This window comes from Oncorhynchus mykiss, chromosome 13 (assembly GCF_057628025.1).
Source record: "Oncorhynchus mykiss isolate SJ-2025 chromosome 13, ASM5762802v1, whole genome shotgun sequence".
NCBI classification, from domain to species: Eukaryota; Metazoa; Chordata; class Actinopteri; order Salmoniformes; family Salmonidae; genus Oncorhynchus; species Oncorhynchus mykiss.
This window is the reverse complement of record NC_143034.1, coordinates 74,616,371-74,632,751: the sequence shown is the minus strand read 5'-3', so window position 1 is coordinate 74,632,751 and position 16,381 is coordinate 74,616,371. Positions and strand designations below refer to the sequence as shown.

The 16,381-nt window shown below is 44.2% G+C and overlaps 2 protein-coding genes across 3 annotated transcripts in view; both read right to left on the bottom strand.

The window, feature by feature from the left end:
- Positions 1-550: 550 nt before the first annotated feature.
- LOC149979014 (neoverrucotoxin subunit alpha-like) lies at positions 551-1,870 on the bottom strand. Its single transcript, XM_090194375.1, has 2 exons — positions 1,861-1,870; positions 551-1,391 (listed from the first exon to the last, which is right to left on the bottom strand). The coding sequence occupies exons 1-2, from the start codon at positions 1,868-1,870 to the stop codon at positions 787-789; spliced, it is 615 nt and encodes a 204-aa protein (XP_090050501.1). The 3' UTR covers positions 551-786.
- Positions 1,871-1,963: 93 nt separating this feature from the next.
- Positions 1,964-16,381, bottom strand: part of LOC118938490 (NLR family CARD domain-containing protein 3-like) — a 15,403-nt gene continuing 985 nt past the window's right edge. For both annotated transcript variants that reach the window (XM_090197630.1, XM_090197631.1), the window contains exons 2-4: positions 7,707-9,501; positions 7,285-7,458; positions 1,964-2,198 (exon numbers count right to left, since the gene is read on the bottom strand). In XM_090197630.1, coding sequence (XP_090053756.1) covers positions 1,964-2,198; positions 7,285-7,458; positions 7,707-9,501 — 2,204 coding nt within the window. The remainder of the gene's footprint in view (positions 2,199-7,284; positions 7,459-7,706; positions 9,502-16,381) is intronic.

Below are 16,381 nucleotides of genomic sequence, written 5' to 3'. Positions count from 1 at the left end.
ACCAATATCTAATTTAGCTAGCTACCAATATCTAATTTAGCTAGCTACCAGTATCCAATTTAGCTAGCTACCAATATCCAATTTAGCTAGCTACCAATATCCAATTTAGCTAGCTACCAATATCCAATTTAGCTAGCTACCAGTATCCAATTTAGCTAGCTACCAGTATCCAATTTAGCTAGCTACCAGTATCCAATTTAGCTAGCTACCAGTATCTAATTTAGCTAGCTACCAGTATCCAATTTAGCTAGCTACCAGTATCCAATTTAGCTATCTATCCTACCTATGGAGTTTTTAACATTATGCACAACACAAAATGCTTCTAAAACATCATAGCAAAGATAAGCAGTGAAATTCAATCAGAATCTTAATCAGCTGCAAAGTCAAAATTATATCGTAAACATTTGTGATTTTTATTTTTATTTTTTTTGTCTTTATGTAGGACCTGGTTGATCCCTTACCTTTCCTTTTCAGCTGGCATATCTAGAGGAAATCGCGCAAGTCTGCCTCCAGGGAAAGATTAATGTCAAATGTCAACTTGCGATGATTGGGGGAAGCAATTTTTTATTATGAAAAGTACATTATATCCATGTAGAATTGTGTGTGTGTGTGTGTCCCCGGTGTGTGTGTGTCCAGTTTGTGTATGTGTGTCTGTGTGTGTGCTCTCACAGGCCCCAGGATCACAGAAAGATACAGACACAGAGTTACCATGGTTATTATTTCCAGGAATAAACTGGTCCAAACTGGTGTGTGTGTTCCTCCATGTATTTAAATGTCATATTGTGATCAAACATAAAACACATGATTAGAGTGAAACATGATGTTTCGCACAGTGACCACCTTGCACAGGGACACTGAGGAGTTAACATCATACCAAACCCTAAACCCTGGATAGAGGGGCTCGGTGAATGTGGTGTAGAATGTGTGCAGGTGGGTCAGTGTGTCAGAGGAGACAAAGTAGAAGGACAGAGTGCCGGCTGGCCAGTCCAGATACACTCCTACTCTGTGGAAGCTGGAGAAGGGGATGTCTATATGCCTGACATATGTTTGGTATATGGGATCATCATTGTGTAAGGCACAGTAACTGTTGTCAGAGCATTGCAGATTCCAGGACTTGCCATTGTATCCAAAGACACAGTTATAACCGTTTCCTTTCCTGCTGATTCCTTTATATGTCACTCCTATATCAGCCCCACTCCCACTCCACTCGACCTCCCAGTAACAGCGCCCAGTCAGACCCTCTCTACACAGCACCTGTGCCCAGTCCTCAAATCTCTCTGGGTGATCAGGATACGGCTGCTCCTCTGTCCTCCATGTCACCTTTCTGTTATCCCCAGACAGAGAGAGTTTTCTGTTTACTGTGTTTGGGTCCAGTGTGAGATCACAGGTATCTGATGGATAAAACCAGACACAATATTAGAAATCATTATCATTCACATTAGAATGTTAACTCACTTTTCACTAATTCATTTAATGTAGATGTGTCTAGGTATCAACAGGAGAAGGTATCAACAGGAGAAGTTAAGGTAACTTGAGACTTGTTGAATGATCATATGTTATACTGTATGATAATATAAAACACACTTATTCCCATTAATTAATTACACACACACACACACACATTTCTAATGTAACACGATCACGAACACGCCACACACAGACACACACATTGTCAAAGCAATTATTTCTAAACTTTGTTGTCCCTGATTTCTGCTTCTGTAGAACTACAGCTTAAATGTAATATGACCAAGTAAGTAATGATGTATGTCTTTGACTTAACTTGAATTAAGACTTATTCTTAGTCATATTCTTCACAGCAGTCAACACTCACATTTTCTAAGCCCAGGTTTCATTGTGTACTCTCCACCATGTTCCACACTGTAGCGGTAAGCAGGAGAACAGACAGTCATTGAGGGATACACACACACACACACACACACACATTATGATAAGAATGTTTGTCTTAACTAGCCTGATAACTCAAACATGTCTGATATGAACATTGACATAAACCCTCTACATACTTGAGTTTCTGCAGTCTGCAGTGTGGATCCTTCAGTCTAGCAGAGAGCAGTCTGACTCCTGAGTCTCCTGGGTGATTGTAGCTCAGGTCCAGCTCTCTCAGGTGTGAGGGATTTAACCTCAAAGCTGAGACCAGAGAAGAACAGCCTTCCTCTGTGACTAGACAGCGTGACAGCCTGCAAAGAGTCAAATCATATTAAAATCACACTGCTATTCTTTAGTGGTGAAAATAGTGGCCGTGTATTTTTTCAACATATTCAGATATGTCAGTGTCCTGAAACCTGCAATATCTATTCAGAAATGAATGCATCATTATCAGAAATTATAGGGAGAAAAATATAAAGCACAAATATTTGACCAGACCAGTTAAAAAAGGTATCAGATTTAGATTGTATTTAGTATGCAGTCCCATATCTGTTTTGACAGTGAAGCAACACCGTGCGCCGACAGAGATGGCCGCCTCGCTTCGCGTTCCTAGGAAACTATGCAGTTTTTTGTCTTTGTACGTGTTATTTCTTACATTGGTATCCCAGGTTTCATCTTAGGTTTCATTACATACAGTCGAGAAGAACTACTGAATATAAGAGCAGCGTCAACTCACCATCAGTACGACCAAGAATATGACTTTCGCGAAGCGGATCCTGTGTTCTGCCTTTCACCCAGGACAACGGAATGGATCGGCGACCCAAAAAAACGACTTCGTAAAAAAGGGAAACGTAGCGGTCTTCTGGTCAGACTCCGGAGACGGGCACATCGTGCACCACTCCCCAGTATACTTCTCGCCAATGTCCAGTCTCTTGACAACAAGGTTGATGAAATCCGAGCAAGGGTAGCATTCCAGAGGGACATCAGAGACTGTAACGTTCTTTGCTTCACGGAAACATGGCTCACTGGAGAGACGCAATCGGAGTCGGTGCAGCCAGCTGGTTTCTCCACGCATCGCGCCGACAGAAACAAACATCTTTCTAGTAAGAAGAGGGGCGGGGGCGTATGCCTTATGGCTAACGAGACGTGGTGTGGTCACAAAAGCATACAGGAACTCAAGTCCTTCTGTTCACCTGATTTTAGAATTCCTCACAATCAAATGTCGACCGCATTATTTACCAAGGGAATTCTCTTCGATTATAATCACAGCCGTATATATTCCCCCCCAAGCAGACACATCGATGGCTCTGAATGAACTTTATTTGACTCTGTGCAAACTGGAATCCATACATCCTGAGGCTGCATTCATTGTAGCTGGGGATTTTAACAAGGCTAATCTGAAAACAAGACTCCCTAAATTGTATCAGCATATCGATTGCGCAACCAGGGCTGGCAAAACCTTGGATCACTGCTATTCTAACTTCCGCGTCGCATATAAGACCTCCTTTGGAAAACCTGACCACGACTCCATTTTGTTGATCCCTGCCTACAGACAGAAACTAAAACAAGAAGCTCCCACGCTGAGGTCTGTTCAACGCTGGTCCGACCAATCTGATTCCACACTCCAAGACTGCTTCCATCACGTGGACTGGGACTATTGCGTCAGACAACAACATTGACGAATACGCTGATTCGGTGAGCGAGTTCATTAGAACGTGCGTTGAAGATGTCGTTCCCATAGCAACGATTAAAACATTCCCAAACCAGAAACCATGGATTGATGGCAGCATTTGTGTGAAACTGAAAGCGCGAACCACTGCTTTTAATCAGGGCAAGGTGACCGGAAACATGACCGAATACAAACAGTGTAGCTATTCCCTCCGCAAGGCAATCAAACAAGCTAAGCGTCAGTATAGAGACAAAGTAGAATCTCAATTCAACGGCTCAGACACAAGAGGTATGTGGCAGGGTCTACAGTCAATCACGGACTACAGGAAGAAAACCAGCCCCGTCACGGACCAGGATGTCTTGCTCCCAGGCAGACTAAATCACTTTTTTGCCCGCTTTGAGGACAATACAGTGCCACTGACACGGCCTGCAACCAAAACATGTGGCCTCTCCTTCACTGCAGCCGAGGTGAGTAAAACGTTTAAACGTGTTAACCCTCGCAAGGCTGCAGGCCCAGACGGCATCCCAGCCGCGCCCTCAGAGCATGCGCAGACCAGCTGGCTGGTGTGTTTACGGACATATTCAATCAATCCCTATCCCAGTCTGCTGTTCCCACATGCTTCAAGAGGGCCACCATTGTTCCTGTTCCCAAGAAAGCTAAGGTAGCACTCACTTCCGTCGTCATGAAGTGCTTTGAGAGACTAGTCAAGGACCATATCACCTCCACCCTACTTGACACCCTAGACCCACTCCAATTTGCTAATTTGGTGTCAGGAAAATAACCTCACACTCAACGTCAACAAAACTAAGGAGATGATTGTGGACTTCAGGAAACAGCAGAGGGAACACCCCCCTATCCACATCGATGGAACAGTAGTGGAGAGGGTAGCAAGTTTTATGTTCCTCGGCATACACATCACAGACAAACTGAATTGGTCCACCCACACAGACAGCATCGTGAAGAAGGCGCAGCAGCGCCTCTTCAACCTCAGGAGGCGGAAGAAATTCGGCTTGTCACCAAAAGCACTCACAAACTTCTACAGATGCACAATCGAGAGCATCCTGGCGGGCTGTATCATCGCCTGGTACGGCAACTGCTCCGCCCACAACCGTAAGGCTCTCCAGAGGGTAGTGAGGTCTGCACAACGCATCACCGGGGGCAAACTACCTGCCCTCCAGGACACCTACACCACCCGATATTACAGGAAGGCCATAAAGATCATCAATATATTCAAGCATTTTAGATCAAATGTTCCATTCTGCCAAACTTACCCCCGTAAAACTGACCATCCTACTGATCCTCTACTTTGGTGATGTCATCTATAAAATTGCCTCCAACACAGTACTCAGACTACATCCAGTTTGTTATCACAGTGCCATCCGTTTTGTCACCAAAGCCCCATATACTACCCACCACTCGCTTCATACTCATCACCAAACTCACTGGCTCCAGGTCATCTACAAGTCTCTGGTAGGTAAAGTCCCCCCTTATCTCAGCTCACTGGTCACCATAGCAGCACCCACTCGTAGCACGCGCTCCAGCAGGTATATCTCACTGGTCACCCCCAAAGCCAATTCCTCCTTTGGTCATCTTTCCTTCCAGTTCTCTGCTGCCAATGACTGGAACGAACTGCAAACATCTCTGAAGCTGTCGACTCTTACCTCCCTCACTAACTTTAAGCACCAGCTGTCAGAGCAGCTCACAGATCACTGCACCTGTACATAGCCCATCTGTAAACAGCCCAACTACCTCATCCCCACACTGTATTTATTTATTTATCTTCCTCCTTTGCACCTCAGTATCTCTACTTGCATATTCATCTCCTGCACATCTCTCACTCCAGTGTTTAAATGCTATATTGTAATTACTTCGCCACCATGGCATATTTATTGCCTTAACTCCCTTATCTTACCTAATTTGCACTCACTGTATATAGACTTGTGTGTGTGTGTCCAGTGTGTGTGTGTCCAGTGTGTTTCTGGTGTGTGTGTGTGTGTCCACTGTGTGTGTGTGAGTTTTCAGTGTGTTTTTGTGTCTAGTGTGTGTATGTGTCTAGTGTATATGTGTCCAGTGTGTGTGTGTGTCCAGTGTGTGTGTGTGTGTGTGTGTATGTGCGTGTATGTGCGTGTACAGTGTGTGTGTGTTTGTGTCCGGGGTATGTGAGTTCGTCCAGTGCGTGTGTGTGTGTGTGTCCATTGTGTGTGTCCTGGACCCACACACACACACACACACACACACACACACACACACACACACACACACACACACACAGTGTATTTGTGTGTGTCCATTGTTTGTGTGTATGTCTACTGTGTGTGTCCAGTGAGTATGTCCTGTGAGGATGTCCAGAGTGTGTGTGTGTGTGTGTGTCCAGTTTGTGTCCAGTTTGTATCCAGTTTGTATCCATTGTTTGTGTGTTTAGTGTGTGTGTGTGTGTCAAGGGTGTGTGTGTGTGTTCACGTGTTTCCAGTGTTTTTGTGTTTGTGTGTCCTCTATGTGTGTGTTTTTTTCAGTGTGTTTATGTGTCTAGTATATGTGTGTGTGTGTGTGTGTGTGTGTGTCCAGTGTGTGTGTCCAGTGTGTGTGTATTTTCAGTGTGTTTTTGTGTCTAGTGTGTGTATGTGTCTGGTGTGTATATGTGTCCAGAGTGTGTGTGTGTGTGTGTACCCAGTGGACACACACACACACACACACACACACACACACACACACACACACACACACACACACACACACACACACACTGGACTCTCACAAATACACACACTGGACACACACACACACTGGAAGCTCACACACACAAACACACACACTGGAAGCTCACACACACAAACACACACACTGGATACTCACACACACACAAACACACACACTGGAAGCTCACACACACAAACACACACACTGGAAGCTCACACACACAAACACACACACTGGATACTCACACACACACACAAATACACACACTGGACACTCACACACACACTGGATACTCACACACACAAATACACACACTGGACACTCACACACACAGACAAAAACACACACACTGGACACACACACACACACTGGATACTCACACACACAGAAACACAGACACTGGACACTCACACACACACAAACACACACACTGGACACTAACAAAGGTCAAATTGAGTTACAGAGGTGACAGTATATAATGTCACCTTTTATTTGAGTGTCGTTTCATACATATCTGTTTCACCCTTTGGAAATGAAAGCCCTTTATGTATTTAGTCCCCCCAGTTGAAGAAGTCATAAGTATTCTGACCAATCTAATTATAGTGCATTAAAATAGTCAAAAGATTAGTATATTGTCCCATGTTCCTTGCACACAATGAATACATCAAGCTTGATTTGGTTGTGTTTTTGTTTTGCACAATAGTAATTGTTACTATTATTAAATTAATCCTGATGATGCCATGATTAAGAAAGATCATGAATGACTCATGAATAACAATTAGTGAGACAGTTACAGTGAACAACGAAACATGCCAAACTCTCACCATTAACCTCAAATTAAAGGTGACATTCTTTACAGTCGCCTAATATGAAACATTCTATCTCAAATCCTAAAATGCTGGAGCATAGCGACAAATTTAAAACTGTAAACTTCACTGTCCAAACACGTACGGTGTGGACTATGTGCCTGGTAAACAAATGTGGATCTGGTGAACAGTTATCACTTGTTGAGAAACGACAAGAATACTGACCTCAGAGTCTCCAGTTTACAGTGGGGATTCCCCAGTCCAGCAGAGAGCAGCTTCACTCCTGAATCCTTCAGGTCATTGTTACTCAGATCCAGCTCTCTCAGGTGTGAGGGGTTTGACTTCAGAGCTGAGACCAGAGAAGCACATCCTTCCTCTGTGATTCCACAGCCTGACAGCCTGATAAAGAGATCATCATGATTTCACGAACACACTATTAATGTAACACCAGTAGTGTAGAAGGACAATGGCAGATGCATTTGGTTTATTCTCTCAATCAACATATAGATTAATATTCTGTCTCTTATAATTGTATGGTCATATTGTTATACTAATGTGAACAGCAATACACTCATTCAATGTGTTTTTCTCTAAAGCGAATATTTCTTCCTGATGATTAGTTCTTAAAAGTAATTTGATGTACTCACAGAGCAGCTCTGGAGACTTTGACCACTGGCAGCAGCCTCAGAAGACCTTCCTCTGATCTGGAGTATTTCTTGAGGTCAAACACATCCAGCTCCTTTTCTGAAGTCAGCAACACAAAGACCAGAGCTGACCACTGTGCAGGTAAGAGTTCATCACTGGAGACATTTCCTGATCTCAGGTATCTTTGGATCCCCTCCACTAGAGAATGGTCATTCAGTTCATTCAGACAGTGGAACAGATTGATGCACCTCTCTGTAGATGGACTATCCCTGATCTTCTCCTTGATGTACTTGACTGTTTCTTCATGGCTCTGTGAGCTGCTTCTTTTCATTGTAAGTAGACCTCGTAAGTGCTTCTGATTGGACTCCAGTGAGAGGCCCAGAAGGAAACGGAGGAAAAGGTCCAGGTTTCCTGTCTCACTTTGTAAGGCTTCATCCACAGCGCTCTTGTAGACAGTAACTTTACGCTTGTGTCTGATCAACAAAGAAAAGTTCCTAGAAGTTGACTGAGGATTCGCCATTAAATCTTCATTGTTGTTGCTGAATGAGATGAACACATATACAGCAGCCAGAAACTCCTGAATGCTCAGATGCACAAAGCAGTACACCTTGTCCTGGTACAGCCCACATTCCTCTTTAAAGAGCTGTGTGCACAATCCTGAGTACACTGAGGCTTCATTGACATCAATGCCAGCCTCTTTCAGGTCTTCTTCGTAGAAAATCAGATTGCCATTCACAAGCTGTTGAAAAGCCAGTTTCCCCAGTGACAGAATGCTCTCTTTACTGAGGTGAGGACCTGTCTCTTCTTTCCCAAGATACTTTTCATTCTTCTGTTTGGTATGAAACACCACAAGGTGTGTGTACATCTCAGTCAGAGTCTTGGGCATCTCTTCTCTCTTATGTTTCAGCATGTCTTCAAGGACTGTTGCAGAAATCCAACAAAAGACTGGAATGTGGCACATGATGTGGAGGCTCCTTGATGTCTTTATGTGTGAGATGATTCTGCTGGCCAGGTCCTCATCACTGAATCTCTTCCTGAAGTACTCCTCCTTCTGTGGGTCATTGAACCCTCGTACCTCTGTCACCTGGTCAACACACCCTGAAGGGATCTGATTGGCTGCTGCAGGTCGTGCAGTTATCCAGAGGAGAGCAGAGGGAAGGAGATTTCCCTTGATGAGATTTGTCAGCAGAACATCCACTGAGGTTGACTCTGTGACGTCACAACAGATCTTGTTGTTCTGGAAGTCTAGGGGCAGTCGGCACTCATCCAGACCATCAAAGATGAACAGAACTTTGAACTTGTCGTAGTTGGAGATTCTTGATTCTTTGGTTTCCATTGAGAAATGGAAATTTAGAAGTTCAATCAAAGTGTGTTTTTCCCCTTTCATCAAATTCAGCTCACGAAAAGGCAATGAAAATACAAATTGAACATCCTGATTTGCTTTTCCTTCAGCCCAGTCCAGAATGAACTTCTGCACAGAGACTGTTTTTCCAATGCCAGCGACTCCCTTTGTCAGCACAGTTCTGATACGTTTGTCTTGTCCAGTTAAGGGTTTGAAGATGTCGTTACATTTGATTGCAGTCTCTGGTCTTGCTTGTTTCCTGGTTGTTGTCTCAATCTGTCTCAGCTCATGTTCATTATTGACCTCTCCTGTTCCACCCTCTGTGATGTAGAGCTCTGTGTAGATATTATTGAGAAGTGTTGGGTTTCCTTGTTTAGCGATCCCCTCAAATACACATTGAAACTTCTTCGTTAGATTAGATTTGAGTTCACGTTGGCAAATCACAGCAAGCTCATCTGAATGACGAAATAACACAGAGGATATTAATATTATGTATGTTTTATTGCCTACAGTATTGTAGGACTGTGGTATAAAGTTCTACATTATAATAATATGTTATCTTAACCGCCTGTGTATCTCTCTCTTTCTCTCTCTCTCTCTCTCTCTCTCTCTCTCTCTCTCTCTCTGTTTGTCTCTCTCTGTCTCTCTCTTCTCTGTCTCTGTCTGCCTCTCTTCTCTGTCTCTGTCTGTCTCTCTCTCAATGTCTCTGTCTGTCTCTCTCTTCTCTGTCTCGGTCGCTCTCTTCTCTGTCTCGGTCGCTCTCTTCTCTGTCTCGGTCTCTCTCTTCTCTGTCTCGGTCTCGGTCTCTCTCTTCTCTGTCTCGGTCTCTGTCTCTGTCTCTCTCTTCTCTGTCTCGGTCTCTGTCTCTCTCTTCTCTGTCTCTCTCTTCTCTGTCTCTGTCTCTCTCTTCTCTGTCTCGGTCTCGCTCTTCTCTGTCTCTCTCTTCTCTGTCTCGGTCTCTCTCTTCTCTGTCTCGGTCTCTCTCTTCTCTGTCTCTCTCTTCTCTGTCAATTCAATTCAATTCAAGGGCTTTATTGGCATGGGAAACATGTGTTAACATTGCCAAAGCAAGTGAGGTAGACAACATACAAAGTGAATATATAAAGTGAAAAACAACAAAAATTAACAGTAAACATTACACACACAGAGGTTTCAAAACAGTAAAGACATTACAAATGTCATATTATATATATATATATAGTGTTTTAACAATGTACAAATGGTTAAAGGACACAAGATAAAATAAATAAGCATAAATATGGGTTGTATTTACAATGGTGTGTGTTCTTCACTGGTTGCCCTTTTCTCGTGGCAACAGGTCACAAATCTTGCTGCTGTGATGGCACACTGTGGAATTTCACCCAGTAGATATGGGAGTTTTTCAAATTTGGATTTGTTTTCGAATTCTTTGTGGATCTGTGTAATCTGAGGGAAATATGTCTCTCTAATATGGTCATACATTGGGCAGGAGGTTAGGAAGTGCAGCTTAGTTTCCACCTCATTTTGTGGGCAGTGAGCACATAGCCTGTCTTCTCTTGAGAGCCATGTCTGCCTACGGCGGCCTTTCTCAATAGCAAGGCTATGCTCACTGAGTCTGTACATAGTCAAAGCTTTCCTTAATTTTGGGTGAGTCACAGTGGTCAGGTATTCTGCCGCTGTGTACTCTCTGTTTAGGGCCAAATAGCATTCTAGTTTGCTCTGTTTTTTTGTTAATTCTTTCCAATGTGTCAAGTAATTATCTTTTTGTTTTCTCATGATTTGGTTGGGTCTAATTGTGCTGTTGTCCTGGGGCTCTGTAGGGTGTGTTTGTGTTTGTGAACAGAGCCCCAGGACCAGCTTGCTTAGGGGACTCTTCTCCAGGTTCATCTCTCTGTAGGTGATGGCTTTGTTATGGAAGGTTTGTGAATCACTTCCTTTTAGGTGGTTGTAGAATTTAACGGCTCTTTTCTGGATTTTGATAATTAGTGGGTATCGGCCTAATTCTGCTCTGCATGCATTATTTGGTGTTCTACGTTGTACACGGAGGATATTTTTGCAGAATTCTGCGTGCAGAGTCTCAATTTGGTGTTTGTCCCATTTTCTGAAGTCTTGGTTGGTGAGCGGACCCCAGACCTCACAACCATAAAGGGCAATGGGCTCTATGACTGATTCAAGTATTTTTAGCCAAATCCTAATTAGTATGTTGAAATTTATGTTTCTTTTGATGGCATAGAATGCCCTTCTTGCCTTGTCTCTCAGGTCGTTCACAGCTTTGTGGAAGTTACCTGTGGCGCTGATGTTTAGGCCAAGGTATGTATAGTTTTTTGTGTGCTCTAGGGCAACAGTGTCTAGATGGAATTTGTATTTGTGGTCCTGGTGACTGGACCTTTTTTGGAACACCATTATTTTGGTCTTACTGAGATTTACTGTCAGGGCCCAGGTCTGACAGAATCTGTGCACAAGATCTAGGTGCTGCTGTAGGCCCTCCTTGGTTGGTGACAGAAGCACCAGATCATCGGCAAACAGCAGACATTTGACTTCGGATTCTAGCAGGGGGAGGCCGGGTGCTGCAGACTTTTCTAGTGCCCGCGCCAATTCGTTGATATATATGTTGAAGAGGGTGGGGCTTAAGCTGCATCCCTGTCTAACCCCACGACCCTGTGTGAAGAAATGTGTGTGTTTTTTGCCAATTTTAACCGCACACTTGTTGTTTGGGTACATGGATTTTATAATGTCGTATGTTTTACCCCCAACACCACTTTCCATCAGTTTGTATAGCAGACCCTCATGACAGATTGAGTCGAAGGCTTTTTTGAAATCAACAAAGCATGAGAAGACTTTGCCTTTGTTTTGGTTTGTTTGGTTGTCAATTAGGGTGTGCAGGGTGAATACATGGTCTGTTGTACGGTAATTTGGTAAAAAGCCAATTTGACATTTGCTCAGTACATTGTTTTCATTGAGGAAATGTACGAGTCTGCTGTTAATAATAATGCAGAGGATTTTCCCAAGGTTACTGTTGACACATATTCCACGGTAGTTATTGGGGTCAAATTTGTCTCCACTTTTGTGGATTGGGGTGATCAGTCCTTGGTTCCAAATATTGGGGAAGATGCCAGGGCTAAGTATGATGTTAAAGAGTTTTAGTATAGCCAATTGGAATTTGTTGTCTGTATATTTGATCATTTCATTGAGGATACCATCAACACCACAGGCCTTTTTGGGTTGGAGGGTTTTTATTTTGTCCTGTAACTCATTCAATGTAATTGGAGAATCCAGTGGGTTCTGGTAGTCTTTAATAGATGATTCTAAGATCTGTATTTGATCATGTATATGTTTTTGCTCTTTATTCTTTGTTATAGAGCCAAAAAGATTGGAGAAGTGGTTTACCCATACATCTCCATTTTGGATAGATAATTCTTCTTGTTGTTGTTTGTTTAGTGTTTTCCAATTTTCCCAGAAGTGGTTAGAGTCTATGGATTCTTCAATTGCATTGAGCTGATTTCTGACATGCTGTTCCTTCTTTTTCCGTAGTGTATTTCTGTATTGTTTTAGTGATTCACCATAGTGAAGGCGTAGACTCAGGTTTTCCGGGTCTCTATGTTTTTGGTTGGACAGGTTTCTCAATTTCTTTCTTAGATTTTTACATTCTTCATCAAACCATTTGTCATTATTGTTAATTTTCTTCGGTTTTCTATTTGAGATTTTTAGATTTGATAGGGAAGCTGAGAGGTCAAATATACTGTTAAGATTTTCTACTGCCAAGTTTACACCTTCACTATTACAGTGGAACGTTTTACCCAGGAAATTGTCTAAAAGGGATTGAATTTGTTGTTGCCTAATTGTTTTTTGGTAGGTTTCCAAACTGCATTCCTTCCATCTATAGCATTTCTTAATGTTACTCAGTTCCTTTGGCTTTGATGCCTCATGATTGATTATTGCTCTGTTTAAGTAGACTGTGATTTTGCTGTGGTCTGATAGGGGTGTCAGTGGGCTGACTGTGAACGCTCTGAGAGACTCTGGGTTGAGGTCAGTGATAAAGTAGTCTACAGTACTACTGCCAAGAGATGAGCTATAGGTGTACCTACCATAGGAGTCCCCTCGAAGCCTACCGTTGACTATGTACATACCCAGCGTGCGACAGAGCTGCAGGAGTTGTGACCCGTTTTTGTTGGTTATGTTGTCATAGTTGTGCCTAGGGGGGCATATGTGGGAGGGAATGCTGTCACCTCCAGGCAGGTGTTTGTCCCCCTGTGTGCTGAGGGTGTCAGGTTCTTGTCCGGTTCTGGCATTTAGGTCGCCACAGACTAGTACATGTCCCTGGGCCTGGAAATGATTGATTTCCCCCTCCAGGATGGAGAAGCTGTCTTCATTAAAATATGGGGATTCTAGTGGGGGGATATAGGTAGCACACAGGAGGACATTTTTCTCTGTTAGGATAATTTCCTTTTGAATTTCTAGCCAAATGTAAAATGTTCCTGTTTTGATTAATTTAATGGAGTGAGTTAGGTCTGCTCTATACCAAATTAGCATACCCCCTGAGTCCCTTCCCTGTTTCACACCTGGTAGTTTGGTGGATGGGACTACCATCTCTCTGTAACCTAGAGGGCAACCAGTGGGTCCGTCTCCTCTATACCAGGTTTCTTGCAGGATGACAATGTCTGTATTACCGATTTCTTTGGTGAAGTCCGGGTTTCTGCTCTTTAGGCCAAAGGCAGATGACCTCAGGCCTTGGATATTCCAGGTTAATATAGTGAAGGCTTTTTGTTCCATAGAGTGTCCAATGTTGTTGGTCGTGGTTTGGCCTCAGGCCAGTAAGTGTGAGCAGAGCCTGCTGAGCATCTGGTACATGCCATTGGCTTGGGCGAGTGTGAGAGTGGGGGTTGGGACTGTTTGCCCGCTCACTACCTGGGCGTATGTGTGGCTTCCATGTTGAGGCCCTCTTTGCGGGGGTGGGGTGCATGGGGTGGGCAGGAGTGGCATAGGTCTGATCTGAGGGAGCCTAAATGGGGTGTGGGAATGGTTGACTTGGGGGGGTGTTGATTGGTTGGGGTGGGGGTGTGGATGTGTCTGGGTGTACTGTGGTCTGGATGTAATTCCTCTTGGCGTGGGTCCTCTATGTGTAGGTCCAGGCGGGGGTCCTGCAGATCTGGGAGGGTGTCTCGCTGGTCTGGATGGGGTTTCTATTGATCTGTTGCTCCTGTGTGAAGTGTTGGGGATACGTTTGAGAGCGATGTCCTTTAGAGTTCGGGCAAAGGTGGGCACTGCTGCCTTGTAGAGGTGGACCTGGTCATAGAGGCTGTTCAAGTCCAGGGTGGAGTGGTGGGCCAGGAAAACGTTTGGTTTTGAGGCACAGTCACGGGAAATACTTGCATTTACCCGCTGTATTGTGGCAGGGTGGAAGTATTTTCGTGGTAGCAGGGTGGAGATAACCACTTGTGCGTTGGGGAAAGTAGAAGTAGCCTTTTCAATCACTCCCTTCAGTGCTGTGGCCACTCTTTCCTGCTGTGCTCTCAGGTCGTTTGTGCCTGTGTGTATTATTATGTGGCTGGGTGAGCCTAGTTTGGCCTCAGACAGAAGGTCTAGGGCGCGCTGGGTGTTTGGACACCAGAGTTTAGACACACTGTGTTTGGGAAAAAGTTTTTTTTCTTCTATATATTTCCCATTTGAGTCCATAAGTAGTACAATCTGTGTCTTGTGTTTGTCCTCAGTGGGTGTGGGGGGGTTGTCAAAAGGGCTATCAGGGTGGCTGACAGGGGGGGTGCTCAGAGGGGGTGAGAGCCTCTGGGCTTGGGGTTCTTCATTTGTCTGTTCTGCTGTGATGTCGACTCTATGGTCAGGGTCTGGTGTGGACTGTTCTGCTGTGGTGTCGACTCTATGGTCAGGGTCTGGTGTGGACTGTTCTGCTGTGGTGTCGAGACTTTTGTTGGGTGCTGAGGTGGGCTGTTCTGCTGGCTTCTCTGTGGGGGTGGCCACCTCTCTAGTGGGTTGTTCTCTGTCACACGCCGTCCCCCTCAACTTCTCCTCCATCCCCCTCACCCTCTCCTCCATCCCCCTCAACCTCTCCTCCACCAGCAGTCTGATACTCTCCTCTAGTGCTCTGTTCTGCTCCTCTTTCTCCTGTTGTATTTGTCTCACCACTGTCCAAAGTGCAGATATGTCTCTGTCCACCTCCAGCTCTCCGGGTCTGGTTAAGGGGCTGTTGTTGTGCTGGACTGTTGTCTGGGTCTGTGCTGACTGAAGTGTAATCACCTGCTGTTCCAGCTCCACCTGCCTTACCTCCAGCTGGGTGAATTTGTCCTTCATTTCAATGAGGGAGTGGTAATCTGTGCTGGGAGGTTGACTCGCCGCTGGGGGTTGCTCATCTGTGGGGTTACATAATGAAGAGGTCTGGTCTGACCCGCTCGGTGTGGGGGTATCTTTATCAAGGGAGAGCTTCTCCTGCTGGGCTAATTCTTTGATTAGGTGAAAGTCCAGCTGAAACTGTTTGTGGTTATTCTGTACCATTACTGTTCCGGATTTATAGATATTTATATTACTTAACTCAGAGTCCTCGTTATCAAGTATTCTGAGTTTCCACCCCTCGTTAACCCCCCTCTCTTAACAAAGGGGTAGTGTGCTAATATGGCACTGTGCCATGCCAGGGGATGGTCTGTGTGGAAGATAAGGTTGCTGATGTTCCCATTTTTGTAATAGTCAGCAAAAAGTGTTTCTTGATTTTCCATAAGGAGCTTCTTCTTGTGGTCTTTTCTTGCCTTATCATTCTTTACATGCAAAGGGTACTGTATTTTAATTACCTCTGAACAGCGGGAGGGAGCTTCTAAGGCCTCTCCATTTGGTTGGGGTAGACTGTGTGACTCTCCTGCCATTGTTGGGCTAATGGGCTTTGACACCTCTCACTTGACACGTCAGTGCTAGTTGAAGCTGTATCAAGTCAGTTCCTGGTTGGATGGTGTTTTCAGGTTTCTTTTGTTTTCCAGAGAATTTGCTGTATAGGGTAATAAGTCCTTGGTTGTTGTGAACTTTCCAGGTGATTCCGTAATTCCGTCCAAAATCAGGTTGTAGGTTTTAAGTTTTGATTTGAAGTAGGGGTTATGTTGAAGAGGGTAGAATCCAGTATGTGTTCCTGACAAAAAATCCAAGTTTATCTAACTCCTAATCTATCTTTTTTAAAGAAAATGCTGAAAAATGCAGGAGCTCTGATCCTAACCTCTGCTCTGCCCAATCTCTTTTTTTTCTCTGTCTCGGTCTCGCTCTTCTCTGTCTCTCTCTTCTCTGTCTCTCTCTTCTCTGTCTCTGTCTCTCTCTTCTCTGTCTCTCTCTTCTCTGTCTCTGTCTGTCTCTCTCTTCTCTGTCTCT